The sequence below is a fragment of the Dermacentor andersoni genome, chromosome 10 (genome assembly GCF_023375885.2).
Source record: "Dermacentor andersoni chromosome 10, qqDerAnde1_hic_scaffold, whole genome shotgun sequence".
NCBI lineage: Eukaryota > Metazoa > Arthropoda > Arachnida > Ixodida > Ixodidae > Dermacentor > Dermacentor andersoni.
In genome coordinates, this window is record NC_092823.1 from 42,093,893 (window position 1) to 42,117,575 (window position 23,683).

Below are 23,683 nucleotides of genomic sequence, written 5' to 3' on the forward strand. Positions count from 1 at the left end.
TAGTCATCTTGTCCAACTTAAAAATTTTAGCCACAAATAACTTTGTGGAGAAACACTTTAGAGTGCATGACCCACTTACATAATTGAGGACACCTTGGGGGCCACATTTCGATGTAGGTGAAATGCAATAGTGCCCGTATACTATGCGTTGGGTGCACATTAAAGAAACCCAGGTGGTCAAAATTAATCCGGAGCCCCCCCCCCCCCCCCCCCCCTATGGTATTCCTCAATATCATATCTTAATAAGTTTTGGCACGTAAAACCACAGAATTTAAATCTTTTTAAGTGAAGATAAGCAGTCTGCTCAGTTTTACGAAATGTAGCCTAAAAATTTGTGCCAGAGGGCTAAGATGTTTCCACAGTGCTTTCAAAAGACATGGATTTTTGCACAGTCCTTCTCGGCACTGTGGAAAATGGGTATCTGATAGATGTTCGTTGTAACATCAGTACATTTCAACAAATTTTGAGGGTATATTTCGTGTAGCTGGCACTAAGTACAGGATTTCTGCAAAATCAAAGCTTTCTTGGCTTTTTTTTTTTCTTGTGGTTTGGTGTTCGTTGTCATTTCCTTGCCAGATGTATTTGTGCACATAGTAAATATAAATAACTTGAGCAACTGGTTATGTGCCCATTCCTGGCTGGGCACATCCATTCCTGGATGTGCCCATTCCGGAATGGGTCTGCCGCTGTAACATAAGAGGCATGAAATGGTGTTTATGTAGGTGTGAAACTTCTCTGTGCGTACACCTCTCACTGACAGTCTTCCCTCGACAAGCATCGTACATGGTCCCCTTGATGCAGACAACTAACGGCTACTGGCGACGGGGCTGTACTCGTTTCATTCACTACTGCTGCTACCTCATACAAGCTTCACCTTATTTAGATTCCAACGTTGCATTGAATCTGCCTGTCTTTACATTATTACTGCTTAGCTTCAGTTTTGCAATTTGGACATACCCGCCGCAGTTGCTTAGTGGCTATGGTGTCGGGCTGCTAAGCACGACGTCGTGGGATCGAATCCCAGCCACGGCAGTCGCATTCTACGATGGGGGCGAAATGCAAAAACATCAATTTAGGTGTACGTTAAAGAAACCCAGGTGGTTCAGACTTCCGGAGTCCCTCACTACGGCGTGCCTCGTAATAAGATCGTGGTTTCAGCACGAAAAGCCTCATAATTTAATTAAATTTTTAATTAATTTGGGCATATGCTCTAAGTTTGTTACAAAGTTAACTAGTGAATCTGTTTTGATTGGTAAACATCACTCGACTATTTGTTTTGCAAGTACGTGCCTCTTTAATGAATCTAGCTGAGGCAACAGGATTGCGATATCTACTACAGGATGTCTTTATTAAGTGTTTTTCCATTCAAATAGATAGCCTGTCACATATTCCTATGCACTTCTACACATGATGTCGATTGGTCAGATTTCTACGGACATCAGGAGTAACCAGTGGGGCAGGCACTGCTTTAGTTGCGATCTATGGTCTCTGTTATATCTGTGTAACATTACAGGGATTTTTGCCAGCATTTGAAAACTGCACTTTTGCTAAGTAGTTCTGTTGTTCTGTTATAATTAACATGCGGAAAGTTCCGCATGCCATCAGCAACATTACTACATTTGTACAGGTAAGTGCACAACCAAAGGGAATGTGTGGGCAGCTGGCTCCACTCTTGCAATTGCTGCAGAAGTGCTGTCAACGCACTGTGCAGGTATACATAGCAAATAGCCAGCACCATCTTCCGCATATAATCTGTCGTAAAGGTGGAGGTTTACAAACTGCCACTGAAGGGAATATGCTCATGCACTGATAATGTGCGTTCCCTTTGGCAATGGAGCTGTCTGTACATTTCTGTGATGGACAAGAGGAATGCTCGTGCAAAAAGCAGCATTGTTTCAGTCAGAGACAGAAGCAGCCAGGGGGCAATGAGTGACAGACCTTTGCCTTAAGTTTCATGGCTACTGTAATATTTTGAGGCTGTGTGCTTGTTGGCAGTCATGCACGAAATGCTTGCACTTATACACAGGCATGCAAACTGCCCTTTTTGCATTCCAGAGATGAAAAACAGCAAAATCGCTCCCAAGCCTGTGCCAGTCTTCTGTTGCGAGATGTGCGGTGATTGCTTCTCATCGGTAGACCACCTAAACAGGCACAGGTTGTCAACGCATGCAGAGAAGCCCCAAGGCAAACATCAGTGCGCCCTTTGCCCCTACTCTAGTAATAGTAGGTAAGCTGGAACAAGCTCTTTTAGTTGAATGAGGTAGGCCTGTGAAAATGCAGTTTGACCTCAATGTTATGAAGTTAGTAAAATTGGCATTTCACTGTGTCGAAATTTTGAGACATTGAAATTTGAATTCTATGTAGGTGCAGTCACTGACCGATTTCTTTCTTTCTTTCTTTTTGCATGAAAGGGTCGTAAAAATGTTCAGTTCTAAAAAATGAAATTTCAGTTACAAGAAAGTCAATTTTGTTGAACTTGAAAGCTGGCAACCACGTTTATGGTTTGATGCGGAACCAATGAAGTCCTCTTCATGACAGCCATGTGGCACATGGAAACAAAAAAAGAAAATCGGGTCCAACACATCGTGGTAATCAGGTGAAACACATTGTGGAAGCTGTCACATCCATTCTTCCACCAGAACCTGCCAACCTCACCTTAGGCACTGCTCGCAGTGTAATAACACTGAATGCTATGTTCAAGAAACTATGCTGCCTCCACACAGTCTGATCAATGCAGCATCAAAGCCAATTTGATATCACAGAAAAAGAGGTTCTCTTTAAAATTGCATTAAAGTGAGGTGACATATTAGCTTAATTGGTAGGAGCATCACATGTGAAATGTGAAGACATTGGTTCAAATCCCACCTGCAGTAAGTTTTTTTCTCGTGTTTCATTTCCCTTTATTTTGTTATGTCTGCATTTCGATCAAAACAAGTAATTCACCCTAGGCTTTCCTTGGTTTCATTGTCTGCTGGCTTCACATGAAAGGGATTAACAAAAATCAGGTCCCTAGGTTTCCCTTTGTCTCGTTCATGACTTGAATAGCGTCGCATTGTAGTGACGCTGAGGAATGACAAATACTGCCTAGAGTTTAGTTGAGACTCTAGCTCTTTATTGAGCAAGCTTGTAATTGGAATAGTAGGACTCGAATCAGAATACAGTTGCCAACTGTTTATTTGGACCTCGCGGGGACTGCGGAAATGTCCGAAAAAGCAGATTAAAAAAAAAAATGAAGAAATCCTTTATTTCCAAGCACTTATTCGGGCTCAACAGTAGACTTGAAGAAATCGTGAATGTGCCATTGCACGCTGTTCTGTTTACGTGCAATCAGATAAGCCTGAAGCTCGGAGAGGGTTGTACGGTCACTATAGGCGGCTGAAAGCACCGTCACTGCTTGTATACGCTCTGCATGTGACGGAAGCATAGCACATGGTGCGTCATCTTTCGACTCGGAGTCGTCGTCCGGCGCTGCAGCAGAAACCTGACGAATGATCTCGCCGTCATCGAGTTCTGCGCATGTCAGTACAGCAGTGTCAGCACCTGTGAAACTGTCCAATGAGACGGTGTCCGGAATCGCAATGCAACCACTGCGCAGGTCTCGGCCGAACATTTTTGGCATCAGTAGGGAGCAGGCTAGGCCTCCCGGCACCTGCTTGCCGGCATTCCCCAGCGCAGTCTGCACAGGCACTGTTAGCGCTATTAGACACTTGACGCGATGTTTCTGTATGCCGCGTTGGATCACCGCAAGCTGGACAGAGCACACAAAGCAAACATCACCACGCCGTCACGCCGTCACCAGTCACACAAACGAAAAACGGGGCCTATTCGCAGCGTCGTGCACAAAGAAAGAAACAAATCAGCTGCTGGATTGTCTTGACATGGCTTACTAAGCTGAGACTGGAACTGCTCTAGCCATGAGCCAGGCAGAAACGATGATGATGAGCGGGGATTTGCAGTAGCGCTACTTCGTGGGGCAGCAAGGAGGCTCCGTTCAAAACAAAAATGGCATTCAGCAAGTCGAACCATGCACCTGTCAGAGTCGGTGCATGGTGCTCTCCATCGAGTTGGCTCAAAGAGCGTCTGAAAAATCAGACGAGAGGTTGCAAGGTGTCCGAACTTTTGGCAGTTATACATTATGGTCTATGGAGAGAATGGCGGTGCTGTGAAGCAGACCCAATAATCGAGCATGTCCGAATTTTTGGAGTCCGAAAAATCAGTCGGCAACTGTAATAGTGGTGAATGCAGTTGTCCAATATGATAAAATGGGTCGTGTATGTCCACTTATATACCTGGCTGGTCATACATTCTGAAGCAATTGCTAGTGCATGTGTACATTTGAGGATGTACAACACTATTTGTGATGTCCATACAGTCTGATCAGACCCTCCTCGTTTGCTATAGAATTTGCAGCAATGCTAAAACAATTTCGGCTGCGGTAGGCACTTCTTGCGCCGAGCAACAATAGAGAACAGTAATAGTTCAATAAAAATGAACATCAACAAGAAGTAAAACAACTATGTATGCCAGTACTAATAAGGTGTCTCCAAAACAGTGGTACCTGGTATATTTAGGGTTTTTCGTTTAATTTGGGGGATAAAAATCAGCTGTTGTTTTTACAGAGGGAAACTGGGGAGAAGTCGGGGTGCTTTGTTGTCTGGCGGGAAAGTCGAAGAGAAATCGGGGATTTTGTTGTCTGGCAATCCAACGTTCGGAATTTTCTTGTAACATTTACAAACAATTAACACGAGCAGTGATCTTCTTTTGGACACAAACATTGTATTTAAACAAGCAAAGTCACTCACGTATACGTGTAATGGCAAATAGAGCTGCTCGCAAAGCATTTTTGTTTTGTCAACGGCGCAGACACGCGAGAGCTGCGCCGTCTTTGCCCAGTGCCTGTGCACATGTGTGAGCTGTGAGAGTGAAATCTGGGGACTGCACTTAGGTACTGCGGAAGAGTGTGCTTTGCTCCGTTTTCCTTAGCTGATGGCAACACGGGCTATGTGAGAACCGGTGCTTAACCTCTGTTCAAAGGGGATCGCAGTGGCCGGTAGAGAGTCTGCAATGGGGAAGCATACAAAACAACAAATTCACAGTAGCATAGTGTCATTGCTCATTGCTCTGAGGTTGCTAAAGTGGCATCTACCTAAGACCTTGCCCCTGCGCTTTGCACCGGGTCGCTTCGCTGCCCTTGGCAGGAACCCTCCGTGGCAGGCATGGTGGTGAAGCATAGACAAAAAAAACTACTGCAGAAGTGAGGGAGGGAAGGGACACTATAATCCAGATGTTAAAAAAGAAGAGGACAGAAAAATGTTTTAACAAGCTTTCGAATGCCTGACCTCCTAATCCCGAGCATAGTGCTGTGAGTGCCATGCCACGAAAGACGAACGGAGGGAGAGGTTATTCTGAAGTATTTATCTGTGGTCGCATAGTGTAACTCGGCTAGGGACAAACAGGCAAAAGTATGTCTGCATCTGTAGTACCTAGGCACAGTCCCCACATTTTTCTATCACAAATTGTGCATGCGCACGTCAGCAAAACACAGCATTTCTCTCTTGAGTCTGTGCCATTGACAAAACAGAAACACATGCTTGCAAATCATGTGACGGACTCACCTCTACCAATCCTTAGTGGCAGGCATTAATAATACATTTAAAAGAAGCCACATCATCAAAAAAAGAAGAAAAGGTAGAGACGGGTTTGACGATTCCTTCTTCACTTTGTTCTCTGCACTTTTTTAAAAGTGGTGTATACAGGCATGCATGGCAGGAGGTGTGATTCTTCTCTTTATCTTGCAAGCCCTTGTTGGCATACATTATCATACGCATTGGGAATACTTCCATGTCCATCCCAGACCTGTTGGCCTTTTCGTTCTTCCATGTTGTCCTGTTTTACTGGTTCCCAATATAAGCTCGTGCAATAAAATCAGTGGAATCGCCCTTCTTTGAACGTAGTTGGGTGAACATCTCAATGTGACAGCTATAGTTGTGACATTGAGAAGGTACCGTTCAATGCAGAACATCAGTGGTGCGTTATTTGCTTCCTGGCTCATTATTGCTGTTTACATGTATGCGATCTGCAAGAAATGTGATGCAATGCGCCATTGTCGTATTCAGATAACGTGGTACTAAAAACAATAAGCTCATTCTCTCAAGGTCGATAGCCGCTGAATAAATTGCCGGTAAATTATTGCTTGAGTGTTAAGCAAAAACGAGGCATATAGCATAGTTACATATGTATTAATATTATTAATATTGTGATACTGTCTTAACCACTTGCTCAAAAAAGATTTGCAGTGTTCTGCAGTTTGCAACACCTGCATTTATTTTTATTATTTAAAAAGGGGAAAACCTTGGGGAGAAGTTGGGTTTATAGGGTGTCTACCAACTGGGAAAACCGAGAATTCTCAGGGATTTTGGATAGTCTGGAAATACTAGGGGAAGTTGTGCTTATATCAAGGAAAAGCAGGAGTCATCTTATTGAAAGGGAACGAATGCCGGCTTGAATAAAAGAGAGAAATCGTAACGAATTGTTGACGCCGTGTCCTCGGTTGGAAGAGTTGCCAGAGTACAGTCAACGACCGATTTTACAGGCGCCCGATTTTTGGGACATGCCCGATAATGCGGACAGCTTCGCGGCACCACCACGTATTCTATAGAGTCATTGTATGAGAATGACAAGAACGTCTGAAATTTCGGATACAAGAACCCTTCGCCGGCCGATTTTTCTGACTTTTTGCCGCGACCGCCGGTCCGAAACGACATTAATCAATGCCAACACCGCCGCTTTGATTATCTTGCTGCCTCGAACCGGCACTCTCGCACGTAGATCCGCGGCCTAGCTGCTTTGACGTTTGCTATTGAGGTTCTTGTTGTTCGGTGCCATGTTTTTCACGGAAATAATTCGCCGCTGTCAGCAGTAGCACTGACTCCGCCTCTGTAATCATCGCGATTGGCTTCGAAGCTTAGAAAGCACAGTGCGTTGCATATTGTTGGTTCCCGAAAGGCAGCTTTGCCTCAGCACAGCAATGTGACGCGGTGAAGCATCCGTGAAGTATTGCGGCGAAGCTTAACAAGCGTGGGAAGGAGCAATTGTCACGGGATGCAGTACGTATTCTCTAATTATACATGCGCGCACCAGCCGTCTCTTGTAACAGTACGAGCACCGATATGCCTAATGAGTGTGCTGGCAGGTATTCAGAGCTTTTCGGACGTGCCTGCGGTGATTTGAGCCCTTAACTACTTCGTTACCATGAGAAAATGGTATTTTTTATAGGTCTCAGGAAAAAATATTTACCACTACAAATAATATTCAAGCACACCACACGTTGCAGCATAGCATATTGTGCATAATGAAATGCTCTTTCCAAAGACATACAAAGACATGCTTGGTATCCTGGTGTGTTTTCCGGCCAGGGTGGCATTGACGCCGACAAATGGCTGAACCTTTACGAACGGATCAACACCAGCTACAGGTGGGACCCGACCATTATGCTCGCCAACATGCTGTTTTACCTCAATGGCCCACCACAGGTGTGGTTCGAGACACATGATGCTGACATTACAAGCTGGTACTCTTTCAACAAGAAGATCCGCGACCTTTTTGGTGACAGCACTGGTTGGCAGCTTGTTGGGCGGAATGAACTGGTGCCTCATGCACAGACATCTACCGAGTCATACGTCGCTTACATAGAGGACTTTATTGCTCTTTGCCGCCGGGTTGATGAGCACATGTGCAAGTCCGAGAAGGTTTCTCATGTGCTGAAAGATATTGCCAATGACGCTTTTAATCTGCTCGTTTATACCAATGTTGACACCATCGACATCATCATCAAAGAGTGCCACTGCCCAATACGGCAGGAACTTCATCGTGTGATGCCGTTCAGCCGGCCCCCACCTATGAGAACATCACTTGCATTGTTCGTCGCGAGATTGAAGCTGCCTCTCCTGCACCTTTTCAACCTCCCATATTCCCAATGCCCGCCAGTGACCCATCTCCACCATCGGTGTCCCTCATCCAGGCTGTACCATACTTACTCAATTCTAACGTGCCCCCAATTGTAACGCACACCTGTCTTCCGTGACTAAAATAATTTAATATAAAGTGAAATAATAGGAATAGTTGATAATTTTGGAAATACAGCAAGGTACTCTTTTTGTGTCTCTAATAAAATAGTAAACTGCGAGAAAGGCATCCCTGTGGCTGGATCCCAGTGAAATCATGCCAAAAGAAAATGGTTGGCGAGGTTAGTGATAAGCGAAGTTGCCAGAATGAAATTTCCTGCACGCAAAGTCCGCTATTTTCTTCCTTTTTAGTGTGTTTGTGCTTCATTCAATTCTGCGCTATTCTTTCACAAAGGTCAACCGACCAGCTTGCAAGCACGTGCGATGAATCGCTCCAGCAATCAACTTTATCTATCCCTGCAGGGGTGTCTGCATCAGCAGGCGTTTGGTGCGCTGCGACACCACGTACCCGAGAACATGAGAATTGGACTGTCCCATGTGTAGCCATGATCGGCTTAGCCATGCCTGGGGAAAGGGGGATCCTGGGGGTTGAGTCGATGCCGGGTGTTCGGACCTTTAAGGCCCCCCGGTGAAGGCAATACACCTCTTTGGCCTCTGCTTCACATAGACGGCACCTCCAGACTGACCCACCTGGAGGGAAACGGCAGTCGCCTTTTCCTGGCCCCCTCTTAAATATTTATCTTTCCCTTTGAATATTCTATTGTTCCTGTCTCCTATATACTTAATTTCGTTTCCAAGTTTCTGGGCGGCTAGGGTTAACCATGTGAGCATGGCCTTCCTTGGTCATGGCCACATGGTTATGGCTAGTGGTTTTTAAAACACTCCTGTGTTGGGCTTCTTGGAGGGCACACAGTTTAGCTGCCGAACGTATAAGTATTTTCATGGATAAAACTCCCCCTTCAGCAAAACCTGATCGGAGACTGAAAAGGCACCGGACCGAGGTAATAAACTTTACTGAACCTTGTGATAGCTTTACAAAGTTTTTTTGTGATCATGTCTGAAACTGGATGAAAAATTTTGCCCTTTCTCATTGCCAAAGCACTTAACGAGTGTATTGGTCAGACCTACAAAGCAAAGAAAATTAGTTCTGGAGACCTCTTGCTCGAAGTTATGATGCTGAGCATAGCAGACAGATTATGAAACTTGAGATCGGTGACAACATTGTGTCTGTCTCGCCACATCATACACTGAACTACGCTAAGAGTGTAATCTCAGATACAGAACTTGTAAAATGCACAGACCAGGAAATCGAAGAAGCCTTGAGTGATGAGGGTGTTTTGGCTGCAAGAACAAAATATAGAAAAATGACAATGAAATTTTGACCAAACACATTGTGCTGACCTTCAACTCTATAACACTTCAAAGTTCAGTTAAGGCCACTTTCCTGTAATTTGGAGTAAGACCATATTTGCCCAATACCCACCGGTGCTTTTGGTATTGAAAATATGGGCATGAATCCCAATTATGTTGCGGAAAGGCAACTTGTGCTAAATGCGGTCGAACCGGCTATAGTGATGAAACGTGCACAAATGAGTTTTGTTGTGCAAACTGCGAGGGTCAGCATGCGGCCTTTTCCAAATGTCCCGAGTGGAAAAAAGAAAAAGAAGTGATTGCACTGAAGGTACAGAAGAACATATCATACATTGAAGAAAAAGAGAGTCGTGCTTGCCGATAGAGGTACTTATGCACAGGCTGCGCATAGGGGGCATGTGCCGTGAACAGCGGCAGTTGGAACCCAGGTGGAGCTGCTGGACAAAGTGTCAGTGCTCTGGCCCTCACCCAGAGAAAAAAACATGCACATCGCAACCCTCTCCTAAGAGGCCCAGAGGCTTCTGCTGGGGCTGGTAGCGGCCAGCACGCAGTAGAGCGCACGAAAGTGTAAACGGCAGTGCTGAAGGACCGTTTTTTTTCCAAGAAAGTGGCACCTTCACCAAGCACCAGCAGTGATGAATGCCCAAAGGGCAATGATATGATGGAAGTGTGTCTGCTGGACACAGATCAAACAAAAGAGCCTACATCTGGTAGGTAAACAAAAAATTCGGTCAACACCCTGGAAAACGGAAAGGTAGACTTCCTGTCACTGCCCCTCCAAAGGAGACATGATCTGAAAGGCATTTTTGCAAGCTTTTTGCTCATTTACATATGTCGTCTTTGTGATTTTCTGCATAGTATTTCTTCATGAAGTATTTAATAATCCACATCATAAAATATGGCTACTATTGTGAAGTGGAACTGCCATGGTTTGAGAACTAATATTGATGACATTAGACAGCTTTAGAATAGCGTTCACCTTACGTGCGTTAAACGTAAGCACCTTTGTGGGATATTACAGTGCGCGTCCTTTCAAGTCTTAGTTTACCATACGGAAACGCAAATGTAAAGAAGACGTTATAAAGCAGAGCGCCGTCTGGTGCCTCATGTCAAACATATCCAAGCCAAGACGATTCATTAGCAACCATCCTGCTGTTGCTATGTGGATGCATCTCGTCAGGCCTATGGGCGCCACATTTGCCGAACGATCTCAGAAAATGTATGTGCTATGCGCTCATAACTAACCTTTCAGGTGAGTTTAGAGAAAGCAAAAGCTCATTACAATAGTTACTGGCGATCAACGCTAGCAAGAGGGTAACCATCACAAGAATTCACGCTGGGTGCCGCCATGTTCGATAACGCTATTTCTCAGCGTCCATAAACATCACGAACATTAAACTTGCCAAATAATGTATGTTATCGTAGCGCACGTGAACCACAGAAACCCAATAACGTTTAGAGCATTGAGGAAGACGCTATTTCTTTACGTACATACTGCGTTCACGTTTGTTTGCAAATGCTATTCTAAAACTGTCTATTTACTATCTTTTCTAGGATCTTGAGGCTTCTGTTATGTGTTTGCAAGAAGCTCATTTGAAAAGTTGCTACAAACAACCTCTACGTCAATGTAACATCTTTCGCAAAGATAGGGGACAGTCTTCAGTCGCATCCGGAGGAGTCGCTATGGTGGTCGCTCAAGAAGTGCAAGTGTGCAAAGCGAAGCTTAACGGCAATTTAGAAGCTGTTGTGGTAAAGGTTCAGACACAAAAAATAATGGTATGCTCCCTGTACTTAGCACCAGGGAAGAACATCACAAGAAACGAGCTGGAATATCTTGTAAAAGAACTTCCAGAACCTTACCTTTTATTGGGTGATTTTAATGCTCATAACATCTGGGGCAAGAGCCACATTGACGCGAGGGGAAAATGGTAGAATTTTTAGACAACTGCAATGTGTACCTTTCTAACGATGGAAAGCCAACATATTTTATTGCGAAAACACAATCTACTTTAAGCATTGACATCTCTTGTGGCACGCTGTCACTTGCTACGTTTTTTTTCTTGGGACGTTGGGGAAAACCCACATGAGAGCGACCACTACCCTATAGTACTTAAACCGATTGACGTTCCTCCAACAATGCCAGTATGAAGACAGGGATAGAAGCTGGGTAAAGCAGACTGGTCTCTTTTTTTGGAAAGCTCTGAAATAGGAATTGACGACATCATCACACTCGATATTGACGATTTATGCTTTCGCGATAACGGAACAAATTTCGGATGCAGCTGAAACTCCATACCACTTTAACAAGGAAAGCTTCCACGCAGACTAAAACCGTGGTGGAGTGACGCATGTGATAAATCTCGTAGGAAACAAAACTGTGCGTGGTCTCGACTGAACAAGTATCAACTTTCAAAAGTTTGTTATTATTTATTTATTTATTTATTATTTATTTATTCAATACTGTCAATTCCGTCAGGGATCGTAACAGAAAGGGCATTCAAAAAAGTACAGTGACATACAAACATGACAATAATAACGGTTTGGAAATACACATTAATACACAGAATAAACTTATACATCAGTAGCAGTAAAAAGTATACAATCAGGTTCACGCTGCAAGATTTGGGTTGGACAGATAAATGTGTTAAAATGCAAAACAAAGGTAGTAACCAAGTGATACTGACAGTAAACAAAATAATTACTGAGATGTAAGTAGATCGTTTTCAACAAGCGTGATAAAAGCAGTTAGTGATGAACTATTAACAGAGCCCACGTTCAAAGCGTTCCAATCGCGTATAGTCTGTGGAAAGAATGAGTACCTGAAAGTGTCAGTGCGGAATGAATACTCGTTTAGTGTGTGGGGGGGGTTATGACGTGTTTTCCTCGTTTGAGATTTCGTTATGTATCTTGAGGTATCCAGGTTTAATTGATTATTTATGAGTTGGTAAATGGTTTTAAGGCGCGCTAGTTTTGCTCTGTTTTGGAGGGTTAGCATCCCGGCTTGTTTGAGTAGCTCTGTCGGTGAGTCTGCTAGCCTATGTTTGTTAAATATGTATCTGAGCGCCTTTCTCTGAACGCCTTCAAGTTTCTTGATCAGCTTGTTAGTGAAAGGAAACCAAACTATGTTTGCATACTCTAGTACCGGTCTGACAAATGTTTTATATGCTAGTAACTTTATATCAGATGGTGCTAGTCTGAGGCGTCTATTAATGAAAAATCACTGTTTTAGTGCGGTTGCCGTGACTTTGTTAACGTGAGCATCCCATCTGAGGTCAGAGGTTAGTAATATGCCTAAGTATTTGTATTCACAGACAGAAACGAGAGGGATGCTGTTTAGTGTGTACTGAAAGAGTGATCTATGTTTTTTCTTAGTTACAGATAATACAACAGATTTATTAACGTTAATAGTCATCTGCCAATCTTCACACCATTTGGTTACTGATGCTATGGCGTTATTTAAAGCTATATGGTCGGCGACAGAGTTAATTTCCTGATATAGCACGCAGTCATCGGCAAAAAGTCTGATGTTGTTAAAGATGTTAGCAGGAAGGTCGTTTATAAATATTAGGAATAACACTGGGGCTAAGACGCTTCCTTGTGGTACACCTGATGTGACATCAGCTGTTACGGATTTCTCGTTGTTAATTTCGACAAACTGAGTACGGTTAGTGAGGTAATCAGTAATCCAGTCTAAAATTGGGCCAGTTCCTAAAGTTAGTTCAAGTTTCCTAATAAGTTTTGGGTGTGACACACGGTCGAAGGCTTTCTAAAAGTCTAGGAAAATAAGGTCAATTTGTTTTTGGTGATCAATAGAGGTGGTTACGTCATGCACGAGTTCAATTAGTTGAGTAACGGTAGAAAGTCCCTTTCGAAAGCCATGCTGGAAAGGCGTTAGAATTTGGTTATCTTCTAGATAGGTTGTTATGTGCTTTAAGATGATGTGTTCAAGTAGCTTGCATATTGTGCTGGTTAGTGAGATTGGTCTGAAGTTTGAAGGATCTGATTTGCTTCCTGATTTATGTATTGGTGTTATTTTCGCTGTTTTCCATTCTTTAGGAAGGGTGCAGGATGACAGGGATTTGTTAAAGAGTATTACTAAAAACTTCGCAATCCACTCGGCATATGTGTGCAGGAATGTGTTAGAAATGTTATCAGGCCCCGATCCTTTTTTAGTGTCTAAATTTAGTAGTAGGTTTAAGACTCCAGTTTCAGTCACAGTAAGGGGCCCTAGTTGCTTGCCGGTGCAGGGGCTATTGCGGGGTGCATTTCCATCGTCTGTAGTAAAAATGGAACAAAAGTAGTTATTCAGTGTGGTTGCAGTATTTCGATTTTCCTCCGAGGACGGGTGACTGTCATTATGTACTTTAGGATTTAAGTAACGCCAGAACTTCTGGGGAGAATCTTTTAGGAAATTTGTTAGCGTAATTGAAAAATAGAATGCTTTAGCTATTTTGATTTTAGATTTTAAATCGTTAGTGGCTAATGCTAATTTTTCGGCTGTTCGTTCTGATGGGTGGTGTCGTTGTTTTTTTCAGTCGCCGGACCTTCCGTTTGGCATGAATTACAGTTCGAGTAATCCAAGGATTATTCTTTCGCGTTATTTTAGTCTTAGTAGGAACGAAATTAGTAATACAATATGATAGAATATTTTTAAACCTATGCCATAGAATTTCCATATCGGTATTAGTGTCATCTGAGAGTTGACGAAACAATGATAGCTCTTCAGATAATGTGTCAAGTATGCTAGTGTCATCAGCTCGGCTGTAGTCAGGAAATGTTATTGTTTGGGATGAGGGTGTAGTGTAATGAAACGGGACGGAACACATTATTAGTTTGTGGTCAGACAGACCTTCAAGTACTTCTACATTCGCGTCATGATAAGGGAAATGATTGCTCAAAAACACTAAATCCAATATGTTAGAGCTAGTTCCTTGTACACGGGTAGGTTCTGTTACGATCTGCGTGAGGTTGAAGGAAAGCATCATATCGAAAACAACTTCCGCGCAAGGTGAATGATGTTGCAGTGTACTCCAGTCGATATCAGGAAGACTGAAGTCCCCTAGAAGTATTAGTCTGGTGCTCTTAACATGACGTTGTATATAAGTACATAATAATTGAAATATGTCTGAATCAGAACAAGGGCTGAGATAAACGCATCCAACTATGATATCGCCACTAGAAAAACAGAGTTTGCAAAAAATCGCTTCCACCCCTTCAACTTCAGGCATTGTAAGGAAAGGGACTTTATCTTTTATTAACAAAGCCACGCCTCCACCATGTGTCGGTCTGTCCTTATGAATTATAGCGTAGTTTGGGGGAGTTATTTCAAAATTGTTAATGTCTTTTGTTAGCCAGGTTTCCGTAATGGCTAGGAAGTCCGGCTCGAAACCCACTAGTAATGATTCAAGGTGACCGAGCTTGTTGACAATGCTACGCGCATTTATGTTCATGAACGTTATTTGGGACGTTGCTGGCGGCGTGGGTGAAGGGTTCGTGCTTCTGTGTCCTGGTTTTTTGTTTGGTTTGAAGCACTTGTAACAAGGCACACGTCTTTTTTTACATCGTCCCAAAAATATAGCTCCCCGTTTATCTTTAGTTTGTCGTAAACCAGAGAGACTTTATCGCCGGAATTTTTTTTTGGTTTGCCGTATTTCCACAAGTTTCTTCTAATGTCGCAAACGCGGGGTGAAAAATCTTCACTGATGGCAAACGCAGTCCCCTTTAGTTTGTGACAATTTCGCAAAACTTTTGCTTTGTCCCTGAAATCTAGAAGCTTCAGTATTATTGGCCTTGTTTTGTTTTCTTCCGGCCTACCTAACCTGTGAATCCGTTCGATCGCGACTTCATCCAATTTCAAGGAATCTTTGACAACCTTTTTATTCACAGAGCGCTCCAGGGACTCGTTATTTTCATCTTCTTCTTCTGACATGCCATAGACTATGATATTCGACCTTCTGGAGCGATTCTCGAGGTCGTCTAGCCTTAGTTCCAAAGATGACACCACCTGCTGTAAATTGGTTACCTGTTCCGTACATGAGGAAAGCTTGTCTTCTAGGAAACTTAAGTGCTCTAATTTGTTGTCGATTGCTGTTAGTCGTTCTTCTTTTATTTCTTTTATATCCTCTGCAATCTGTTTCAGCTGTCGTGAAAGTTCCGCCATATCGGGTCCAGGGTTAGTTTCAACATCGCCGGCAAGCAATAGTAACTTTGTTATGTACACTACGTCAGACATTGTATTGAGAAGTACCGCAGGGCACGGCAGCACGACAAGACAACGCTCGCTAGAACGAAAGCATTTTCCAAAACGCTTTCTTACCTGCACGAGGAAGACAAGCAGATTATTCATCTGTGCGCAAACCCAGCTGCCGTGCCCTTTGGGTTGCGATGCCTCGTTGGCAGCTTTTATAGTCCAGGTGGCCCGCAGCGCCGCTTCACACGACTGGTAGACTGCACTGTTGCTGCCGCTAGGAGTTGACGATGGTACTTCACGGAAACCATCCGAAGATAGTAGTATCGTAGGCACCGAACAACTGTCATTCTGGCGCAGAAGCAAATGGGCGGCTTGGAAGTGTTGACACGGTTGTTGGTTTCCCGCCGGTATCACCAGCAGGCTGGCGATGAACTGCACGAGGAAGACAAGCGGATTATTCATCTGTGCGCAAGCCCAGCTGCCGTGCCCTTTGGGACAAAAGCGCAGTGAGGCTAGGAGGGAAAGACTTAGCAAAAAGAACATCATGGGTGGAATATGTGAGCTCGATAAATAGTTGCACGAGAAGTAATTTAGTCTGGGAAAAAGTGAGAAAAATTTACGGTGTTCATACAGAATACAGACTCCGTATATTTGACGACAAAACAGATCTTAAAGGGCAAGCAGGTATACTTGGCGAGCACTTTGCTGGAATTTCGAGTGATGCTCACTGCACTCCTGAGTTTCTTAAGATAGAGTCCACTGCAGAAAAGAAAGATCTTCGTATATCACTTATTAGTACTGAGCCATATAACTCTCCTTTTACAAAAACTGAACGCTTCGATGTGATCAATTTAGGAAAGCCATTCAGCAGGCTCGGACAACATACACTATGAAATACTGTGACACCTACACGCAAACACATACGACACAATCCTTCACTTCTTCAAAAGGTTGTGGATGGAAGGATATTTTTCAAAAGCATGGAAGGCTTTAGTTAGACCACTTCTAAAGCCTGGAAAGGAATGCTCTGACTGAAGCAGTTATCACCCCATTGCTTTAATCAGCTGTTTAGGAAAAACATTTGAATGAATGGTTAACAAAAGGCTTATGCACCTTTTGGAAAGTAACAGGTTACTTGATCAGTACCAGTGTGGCTGCAGAGCCAATCGCAGTACAGTCGACCAATTACTCAGGTTAGGAACGAGAATCCGTGAATCTTTCGTCCAAAGGCAACATTGCATCTCCGTTTTCTTTGACTTGTCAAAAGCATATGATACGATGGGGAGATATGGCGTGTTAATGGACTTGCACAGATACAGAATAAAAGGGCACATGCTTGGTGTAATCAAAAGCTATCTGGATGACCGAATTTTTCAGGTCCTCTATATAGCTTCAGGTTTGGAGTAACTTCATCTGTTTTATACAGGAGAATGGGGTGCCACAAAATGGAGTATTACATGTTACACTACTTTTAGTGAAGCTCAACTCGATAACTACATTTATTCCGTCTTCCTTAATGTATCTTTATGTCGATCACATTCAACTTTGTTGCTCCTCTTGTAATATGGTTACTTGCGAGTGCCAACTCCAGTTGGCTAAGAACTCCATAGTGCGATGAGCAAATGAAAATGGTTTTAAATTTTGCCCAGAAGAAACATCATGTATACCTTTCAGTCAATACCGAAGGCTCAAACCAGACCCAACATTACATATTAAGCTTAGAAGAACTTCTTGTTGGGCAAGTTGGTGCATATTAACAGTTTTATAACTGCGCAAACAAACGACCACACAGAGAGAGAGCACACAAGGACAGGTGCAGTCCTTTTAGGAACTGTTTTTAGGAACACATTTTAGGAGCCAACAGTCATTCCTTCCTTTTTTATCAGGTTCGCTTTTTCGACGTTTGCTATTAAGCTTCTTGCCGTTGGGTGCCGTGTTTTCCATTGAAAGGATTCGCTGCTGTCAGCAATGCCACCGACTCCGCCTTTGTGGTCCTCATGATTGGCTTTAGAAGCTTGGAAAGCACGGTGCGTTGCATAATGCTGGTTCCCGAGGGTCATCTTCTCCTCGGTACAGCAATGTTACTTGGTGAAGCGTATGCAAAAGTATTGCAGTGAAACATAACAAGCGTGGGAATGGGCTATTGCCACGGGACACAGTATGTATTCCTTAATTATACACACATGCACACGGTATCTCCTGTCACAGTACAAGCACTGATATGCCTAATACATGTACCGACAGGCCTTCAGAGCATTTTCGAATGTGCCTGGGGTGGTTTGAGCCCTTAAGAGCAGTAAATGACATGCATTTATCTTTTTCCAACTGGCTGATTTTTCTGACGTTTTCGCGGCCCCTAGGGAGTTTGAAAAATTGGACATGGACTGTGCAACTGACCAAGAAGATGCTTCAAATGGTCCGTGGGGCGCACGAGTGGCGGAAGGAGGACAAGAACAAAAAGAACCTATGCATTGAGGAATGAAAGGGAAAGGAAGCGTGCTGCCACTGTTTTGAAGGAGCTTGAGCTCAAAAGACAGTGTTGACTGATGCCGAGGTGCAGGTGTCCCTCATACAAACTGAAGCAAACTATTTAAAGCAATGAAACAACACTGAGGTGTTGTGCGTGGGCTGAGAGTATGTTAGGAGAGTTGAGGTTGACTTACGAGCTGTTGAGAGAGAATCTCAATTGTGACAAAGTCCGCGCCTCATGCCACTGAACTTGCTAGCAGTTGATAGAAAGAGGTCATATTAAAAAGTATTTGTTTCTGTATGCATCTCCTTTTTATTTGTATTTGAGAATCTAACTCCATTTGCGATTTTTTTGAAGACATTTTATTTGCTGCGCATATTACTAGCCCCTCCTTTCTATTCTCTTTTTGAATAACATAAACACTATTCCTTAGTATTCAAACTGGATTAAGTAGTTTTTTTTTTTAATTTGTTTTTCATATGCTTACTAGAGAGTGACAGCATCGGGCGACATGTTTTCAGCCCGTCTTGACATAAAACGTAATTGTGCGTCACTCAGGGAATCTTGCAAGAGCACTCAGGGAAAACCTGGAGAACTTTGGAATTTGGAAATGTAAACTGGTAGACACCCTGTTGCAAGATGAACCTTCTTTTGCTCCTTGGGAGATGAAGCATGCGCAATGTGACTTCAGGTTAATGAAGAACAGAAAACAGTCTACCAAGAGAGGCTTCACTAAGTGAATATTTTGAAATAGATACAGTATATAATTTATGCACGAAATATTTTACAGATGGATCAGAAAGCAATAATAATGTAGGCGCTGCAGTCACATAGAATCAATTTGAAAAACAAATGAAACTTCCAAGTCGGCTACTGTGCTTACTGCAGAATTCTGTGCCATCTCGTCAGCTCTTGAAGACATCCTGAAAAGAGAAAATGACCAATCTGTCATATTTAGTGACTCGTTGAGCTCTCTTCAAGCTCTCGCATCTAGGGTACCATTTAGAAATCATCTATTGAGGAAAATACAATATCAGTACAGTAAATGTCATAAGAGAGCTTTAAACATCACTTTCTGCTGAGTTCCTAGTCATGTAGGAATCCCCAGTAACGAAAGAGCATATTTTATGGCAGCCAGCACCAAAGATCTGGAGCTATATAATGTTGGCCTACCTTGGCAAGATTATAAAGGCACATTAAAATCAGCTGTTGTAAAACACTGGCAGAAACTGGGATCAGCAAGAACATAACAAGCTTCATTGCATAAAACCTGTTTTACAAGAATGGCACAGTTGTCGCCACAAAGATTTTACGAGGTAATCCTATGTCACTTAAGAATTGGTCACAAAAGGCTGACCCTCAGTTACCTAACAAATAACGAACCACAACCAACATGCCAACACTGCGGTGAACTTTTAAACGTTCTACACATTTTAATAGCATGTCGCGGCTTAGAAAAATAGATACAAAAGATATTTCAAAATTTTTTACAAAAAAAATTCCTTTCCATTTCATGCTCTTATTGAGCGATGAACCACTTGTGCCATATGAAAATACTTATAACTATATAAATTCCATAGGAACCCTACAAAGACTGTAGCACATTTCATGTTCTTATATTTTTACTCGGCCATGTACACCATTTTACCAAATTTGAACAAATTATTAAAACTTCTTTCTGGGTGAGTTGGTGCATACTTGACATAAAAATTGTTACAGCGCAAACACATGCAACCACAAGTATCAAGCGCTTGTGTCTCGTCCTTGATACTTGTGGTTGCATGTATTTGCGCTGTAACCATTTTTACATTTGAACAAATGAGCTAACGCGAAAAACGTGCTTGGCACATTATAGCCTGCACGGCTGCTGCACCATTAAAATTTCAAATCATCGTAATCATCAACTTTATGTATGCAGGTATGACGTGGACGCGCATGAGCGTACTCACAATGGCGTGAAGCCATTCGTGTGCCACCTGTGCCAGAAAGGGTTCGTGCAGCGATCCCAGCTGCACGTGCACCTGAAGAGCCACGCCGGCGAGAGGCCGCACGAGTGCCTGGAGTGTGGCAAACGCTTCGTGCTCTTCTCGCACCTCAACTACCACCGGAACAACGTGCACGGCAAGGCCGAGAAGTCCCACGTGTGCCCGCAGTGCGGCAGGGGCTTTGTCCGGCGCGCTGTGCTCGGCCGGCACATGCTGTCGCATGAGACTGATAAGCCGCACGTCTGTTCGGTGTGCGGCAGGACGTTCTCTCGGCTGGACAACGCCAAGACACACCTTCGGCGGAAGCACCCCGAGTCCGACGGAGACATTTACACCACACCCATGGCGAACCTGTCGGAGGAAGCGGAAAGTTACGGCGCTAGCTTAAACATGGGCGGACCTTCCGAGTTATACGAAAGTCCGACGTCGTCGGGAACGTGCGGCGGCGCTGCCATTGATGGAGGCTCAGAAACGGCAGATGCTAGCGGCTTACGAACACTAAGCGGGCCTTAGCCTATTCGCCCTCAAGAATGGTGTTATAACGACAGAGACCGTGGGCAGAACAAGAAGGGCACATGTGGAATGCAACACTTGGAGCAAATTTTCGAAATTTGGTTGCCGATGATGCTCATTCAAGGTGGTGGAAAAAAGAGCGGATGTTCAGTGCACGTATACAGGGTCTTGAATATGCGTCTGAAAAGCAGTCCCTGGCTCAGACTTGTGTCGCCGCCTGCCGGCAGCAGCAAGAAGGTGCTGCTGCCGCGTAAGTGGCCGATTTCAATTGCCGGCTTTTCAGACGCCACTTTCCCCATAGGCGAAAACAGTTTCTCATTCTTCTCTTGAAAAACAGGTGACTAATCGTGCCATGTGTTACACTAAACGAAGTCGACAACAAAATGCGATTGTTCTGCAAAATTTGACCAAGAACAGTGCAGCGGTGAGTGCAAAATCTTTTTTGAACAAGTGCAGCCATATATTCAGGACCCTGCATATGCACGCTGGCGGACGTTTTTTTTTGTTTACTGATGTGCGCGTGAGCCTTTAAGCGCCAGTCTACGTTTATTTTCAAGAGGCACGAGGAGTGATTAGGTAGCAGTGAAATGGTGCAGAGACATGTCACGGCGCAGGGGGCTGTACGTTTCGTAGGTTTATGCGCCGGTTGGACGCAAAGTGTTCGCGTCTGTTTTTATCGTATAAGATGCATTGTTGCAGTTGGCGCAAAGTGTTCGCGTCTGTTTTTATCGTATAAGATGCATTGTTGCAGTTGGCTGCTTTAATGCAGTGGACAAACTATTGGCCCCTGGAAGTGCCTTGTAAGGGATGTCTAGTGTACAGAACCTTGTTGGCAGGAAGAGCAGACCATACCAGGACTCTTCATTTCTCTGTCCACCGCTTTGATTGACGCTCATCGGCGAGGAACTTAAATACTTTATCAATCTGGCCTTTTGAAAAAAAAATCAGGCAGGTGCAGTTCGTCGCAATTGCGTTAACATCCCTAGTTTTATTTCTTCACTTTGCATAGCGTAGCTGGAAGTCTTGACCTACGCAAGAAAGTAAAAGCCCCATATAGTGTTTCTGTATGGTACCTTAGGAGTAACTCTGGCTCCAAACTGCTGGCAGCACCGTCGCATAATCGCGACGTCACTTCTTCTGGCCTCACACATGGCTTCGGAGAACGGTCGGTGCACGCAGCCCGATCTTAGGGGGCTATTTGACTCAGATGTGAGGTGATGCTATTCCTGTCCACATCGTCGTTACGTATCACGATTCTTTCTCGTCCCCTCCTCATGTGCAGCATACAATTTCGTATTACTAGAGGGAACTGTGGCACTAGTGTCTACGGAAGCTGCAAGCAGGTCAGTTCAGCCAGCATGGGAATGTTGAGTAGTGCATGGATTTGCTGAAACTTCATTGTTCCTGCTCAAATGGCTTCATGACTTTGCAAAATGTCAATTTTTAAGAAAGTACTGCATTATCAATAAATCCGGGGACGCCTAAGCACTTCTTATGAGTTGTGAATGCAAAAGCATTAAAGGGACTGACAACCAATTTTCATCGTACCTATTTTTTTTTACTGCAATGGAAAGCTTACCGGTCAGAGTGTCTATAATGAAGTGCTAACGTGCAAAGCGCCGTGGAACATTTTTTATCAGAATTTTTTTTATCTGCAGTGAGGATGTAATTGTTCACTAGAAGCATGCTGAAAACAGTGATAGGTGAGCGCGATAGCGATTATACGCCGGCATTAGTAAGAGGCATACAAGTGTAACAAAGTATAATTTTATTTATCAAGCCGATGTTCCTGCTATTCGTGTTTTCCGATTTGTTAAATGACTTCTGCGATAATAGCTACGTGTTTGCGTGGTTTCCTGTCCAATTGCTTTGGTACTTAACCAGTCAAAACAAAACCAATCGGATTGAAAACACGTCTTTACATATGTTGCGGAGTTCAGCGTATTGCCTTAGCCACGCGTGTTTTTTTATTTCCGAAGCATAGAATAATGCGCGAGGGCCTAAGAATATGCCGACTGAAATTTTAAGCACTAATTATGATGTAGTTAACAGTCGACTTGCGTACAGTAATCTCGTGGAATGCACCGGAAGTGCTGGGATTTCACCGCCAGGTCTCGTCATTTATTGGTTTTTGTGACTCCGCCAGTTTGAAATGATAATTCCGAGGCGAAGTTGGAACGCAGACGAGAGCTTGCGTGGATAGCCCAGGCTTGCGAGGGTGACGTGTCGTTGCGGCGATGCTCTCTTCGCTCACGCAACACGTGGCGCGGCAGCAGGTGTTCCCGTTCGCCCTGTCTGCTCCGTCGTGGCACGTGACGTGGCGTCGCGGCCAATGGGAATTTAGGTGCCGTTTCGCTGCTACAGACGCCGACTCTCGCTCAATGGGCCATTTGATGCTCTTGCATCAATAATAAATAGACATTAAATTGTCCAAAGGCAGGATTCGAACACAGGACCTCTAAGCACAGAAGCCCGATATTGAATCCATTACGCCACGGACACATGGACAAGCAGTATCCCTGCAATTAGCAGCGATTATGAGTTCTTGCAGAGTCCCATTACCTTCTGCATTAAAGAAGCGTAAATTGCTTTGAAATTCAATTTAGGCCCAGTTAAAGCGTAATAAACGAAGCCACATCAACATCTGAAGCCCCAAGCACGAAGATCAGACAAATCCATGTACTATCTATCATTCCCGTGGTGGCGTAATCGTCATCTGTCTGGCTTGCGTTTTCTTTCTTAAAAACTCTGCACTCGCTACTTTCCTGTCACAAAAATTTGTCGCGTTGACAAGGCGCATGCCGTTTGTGACCTGCAAGTACCGGGCGCGCAGCGTTAAAGGAAAATGCGTGCAAGATAGGCAATGATTGGGGAAAATTTAAGCTCCAAATAGTGCAAACTGTTTTATAGTGTGCAGCAGGGCAGCGCATACTGGCTCTGCCTTTCGTATAATAAATTCCTTCCTGCGTCCTTGTACACTGTCGAAATCGGCTGTATTGTTCAATATGTGTTGACCACCGCACGCGCTCGCTCGGTCGACCAGTTCGAGCTGGTCCGTCGAGTAGGAGCTGGACAGCGCTGCCTTCCATTGCCGTCTGGCGGGACGTGCTATGGCAATGAGCTCTGGTGCGCTTAATTGCACATGCCCATACCGTGTGGTAGAGCGTTCATCGTTCATCGCAGTGTGGAC

General features: G+C 43.9%; 1 protein-coding gene across 2 annotated transcripts in view; it reads left to right on the top strand.

Moving 5' to 3' along the window:
* The window catches only part of LOC126546274 (uncharacterized), a 46,879-nt gene extending 23,410 nt beyond the window's left edge, over nucleotides 1-23,469 (top strand). For both annotated transcript variants that reach the window (XM_050194428.3, XM_055062199.2), the window contains exons 7-8: nucleotides 2,056-2,227; nucleotides 19,914-23,469. In XM_050194428.3, coding sequence (XP_050050385.2) covers nucleotides 2,056-2,227; nucleotides 19,914-20,493 — 752 coding nt within the window. In that variant the 3' untranslated portion in view covers nucleotides 20,494-23,469. The remainder of the gene's footprint in view (nucleotides 1-2,055; nucleotides 2,228-19,913) is intronic.
* Nucleotides 23,470-23,683: the final 214 nt, after the last annotated feature.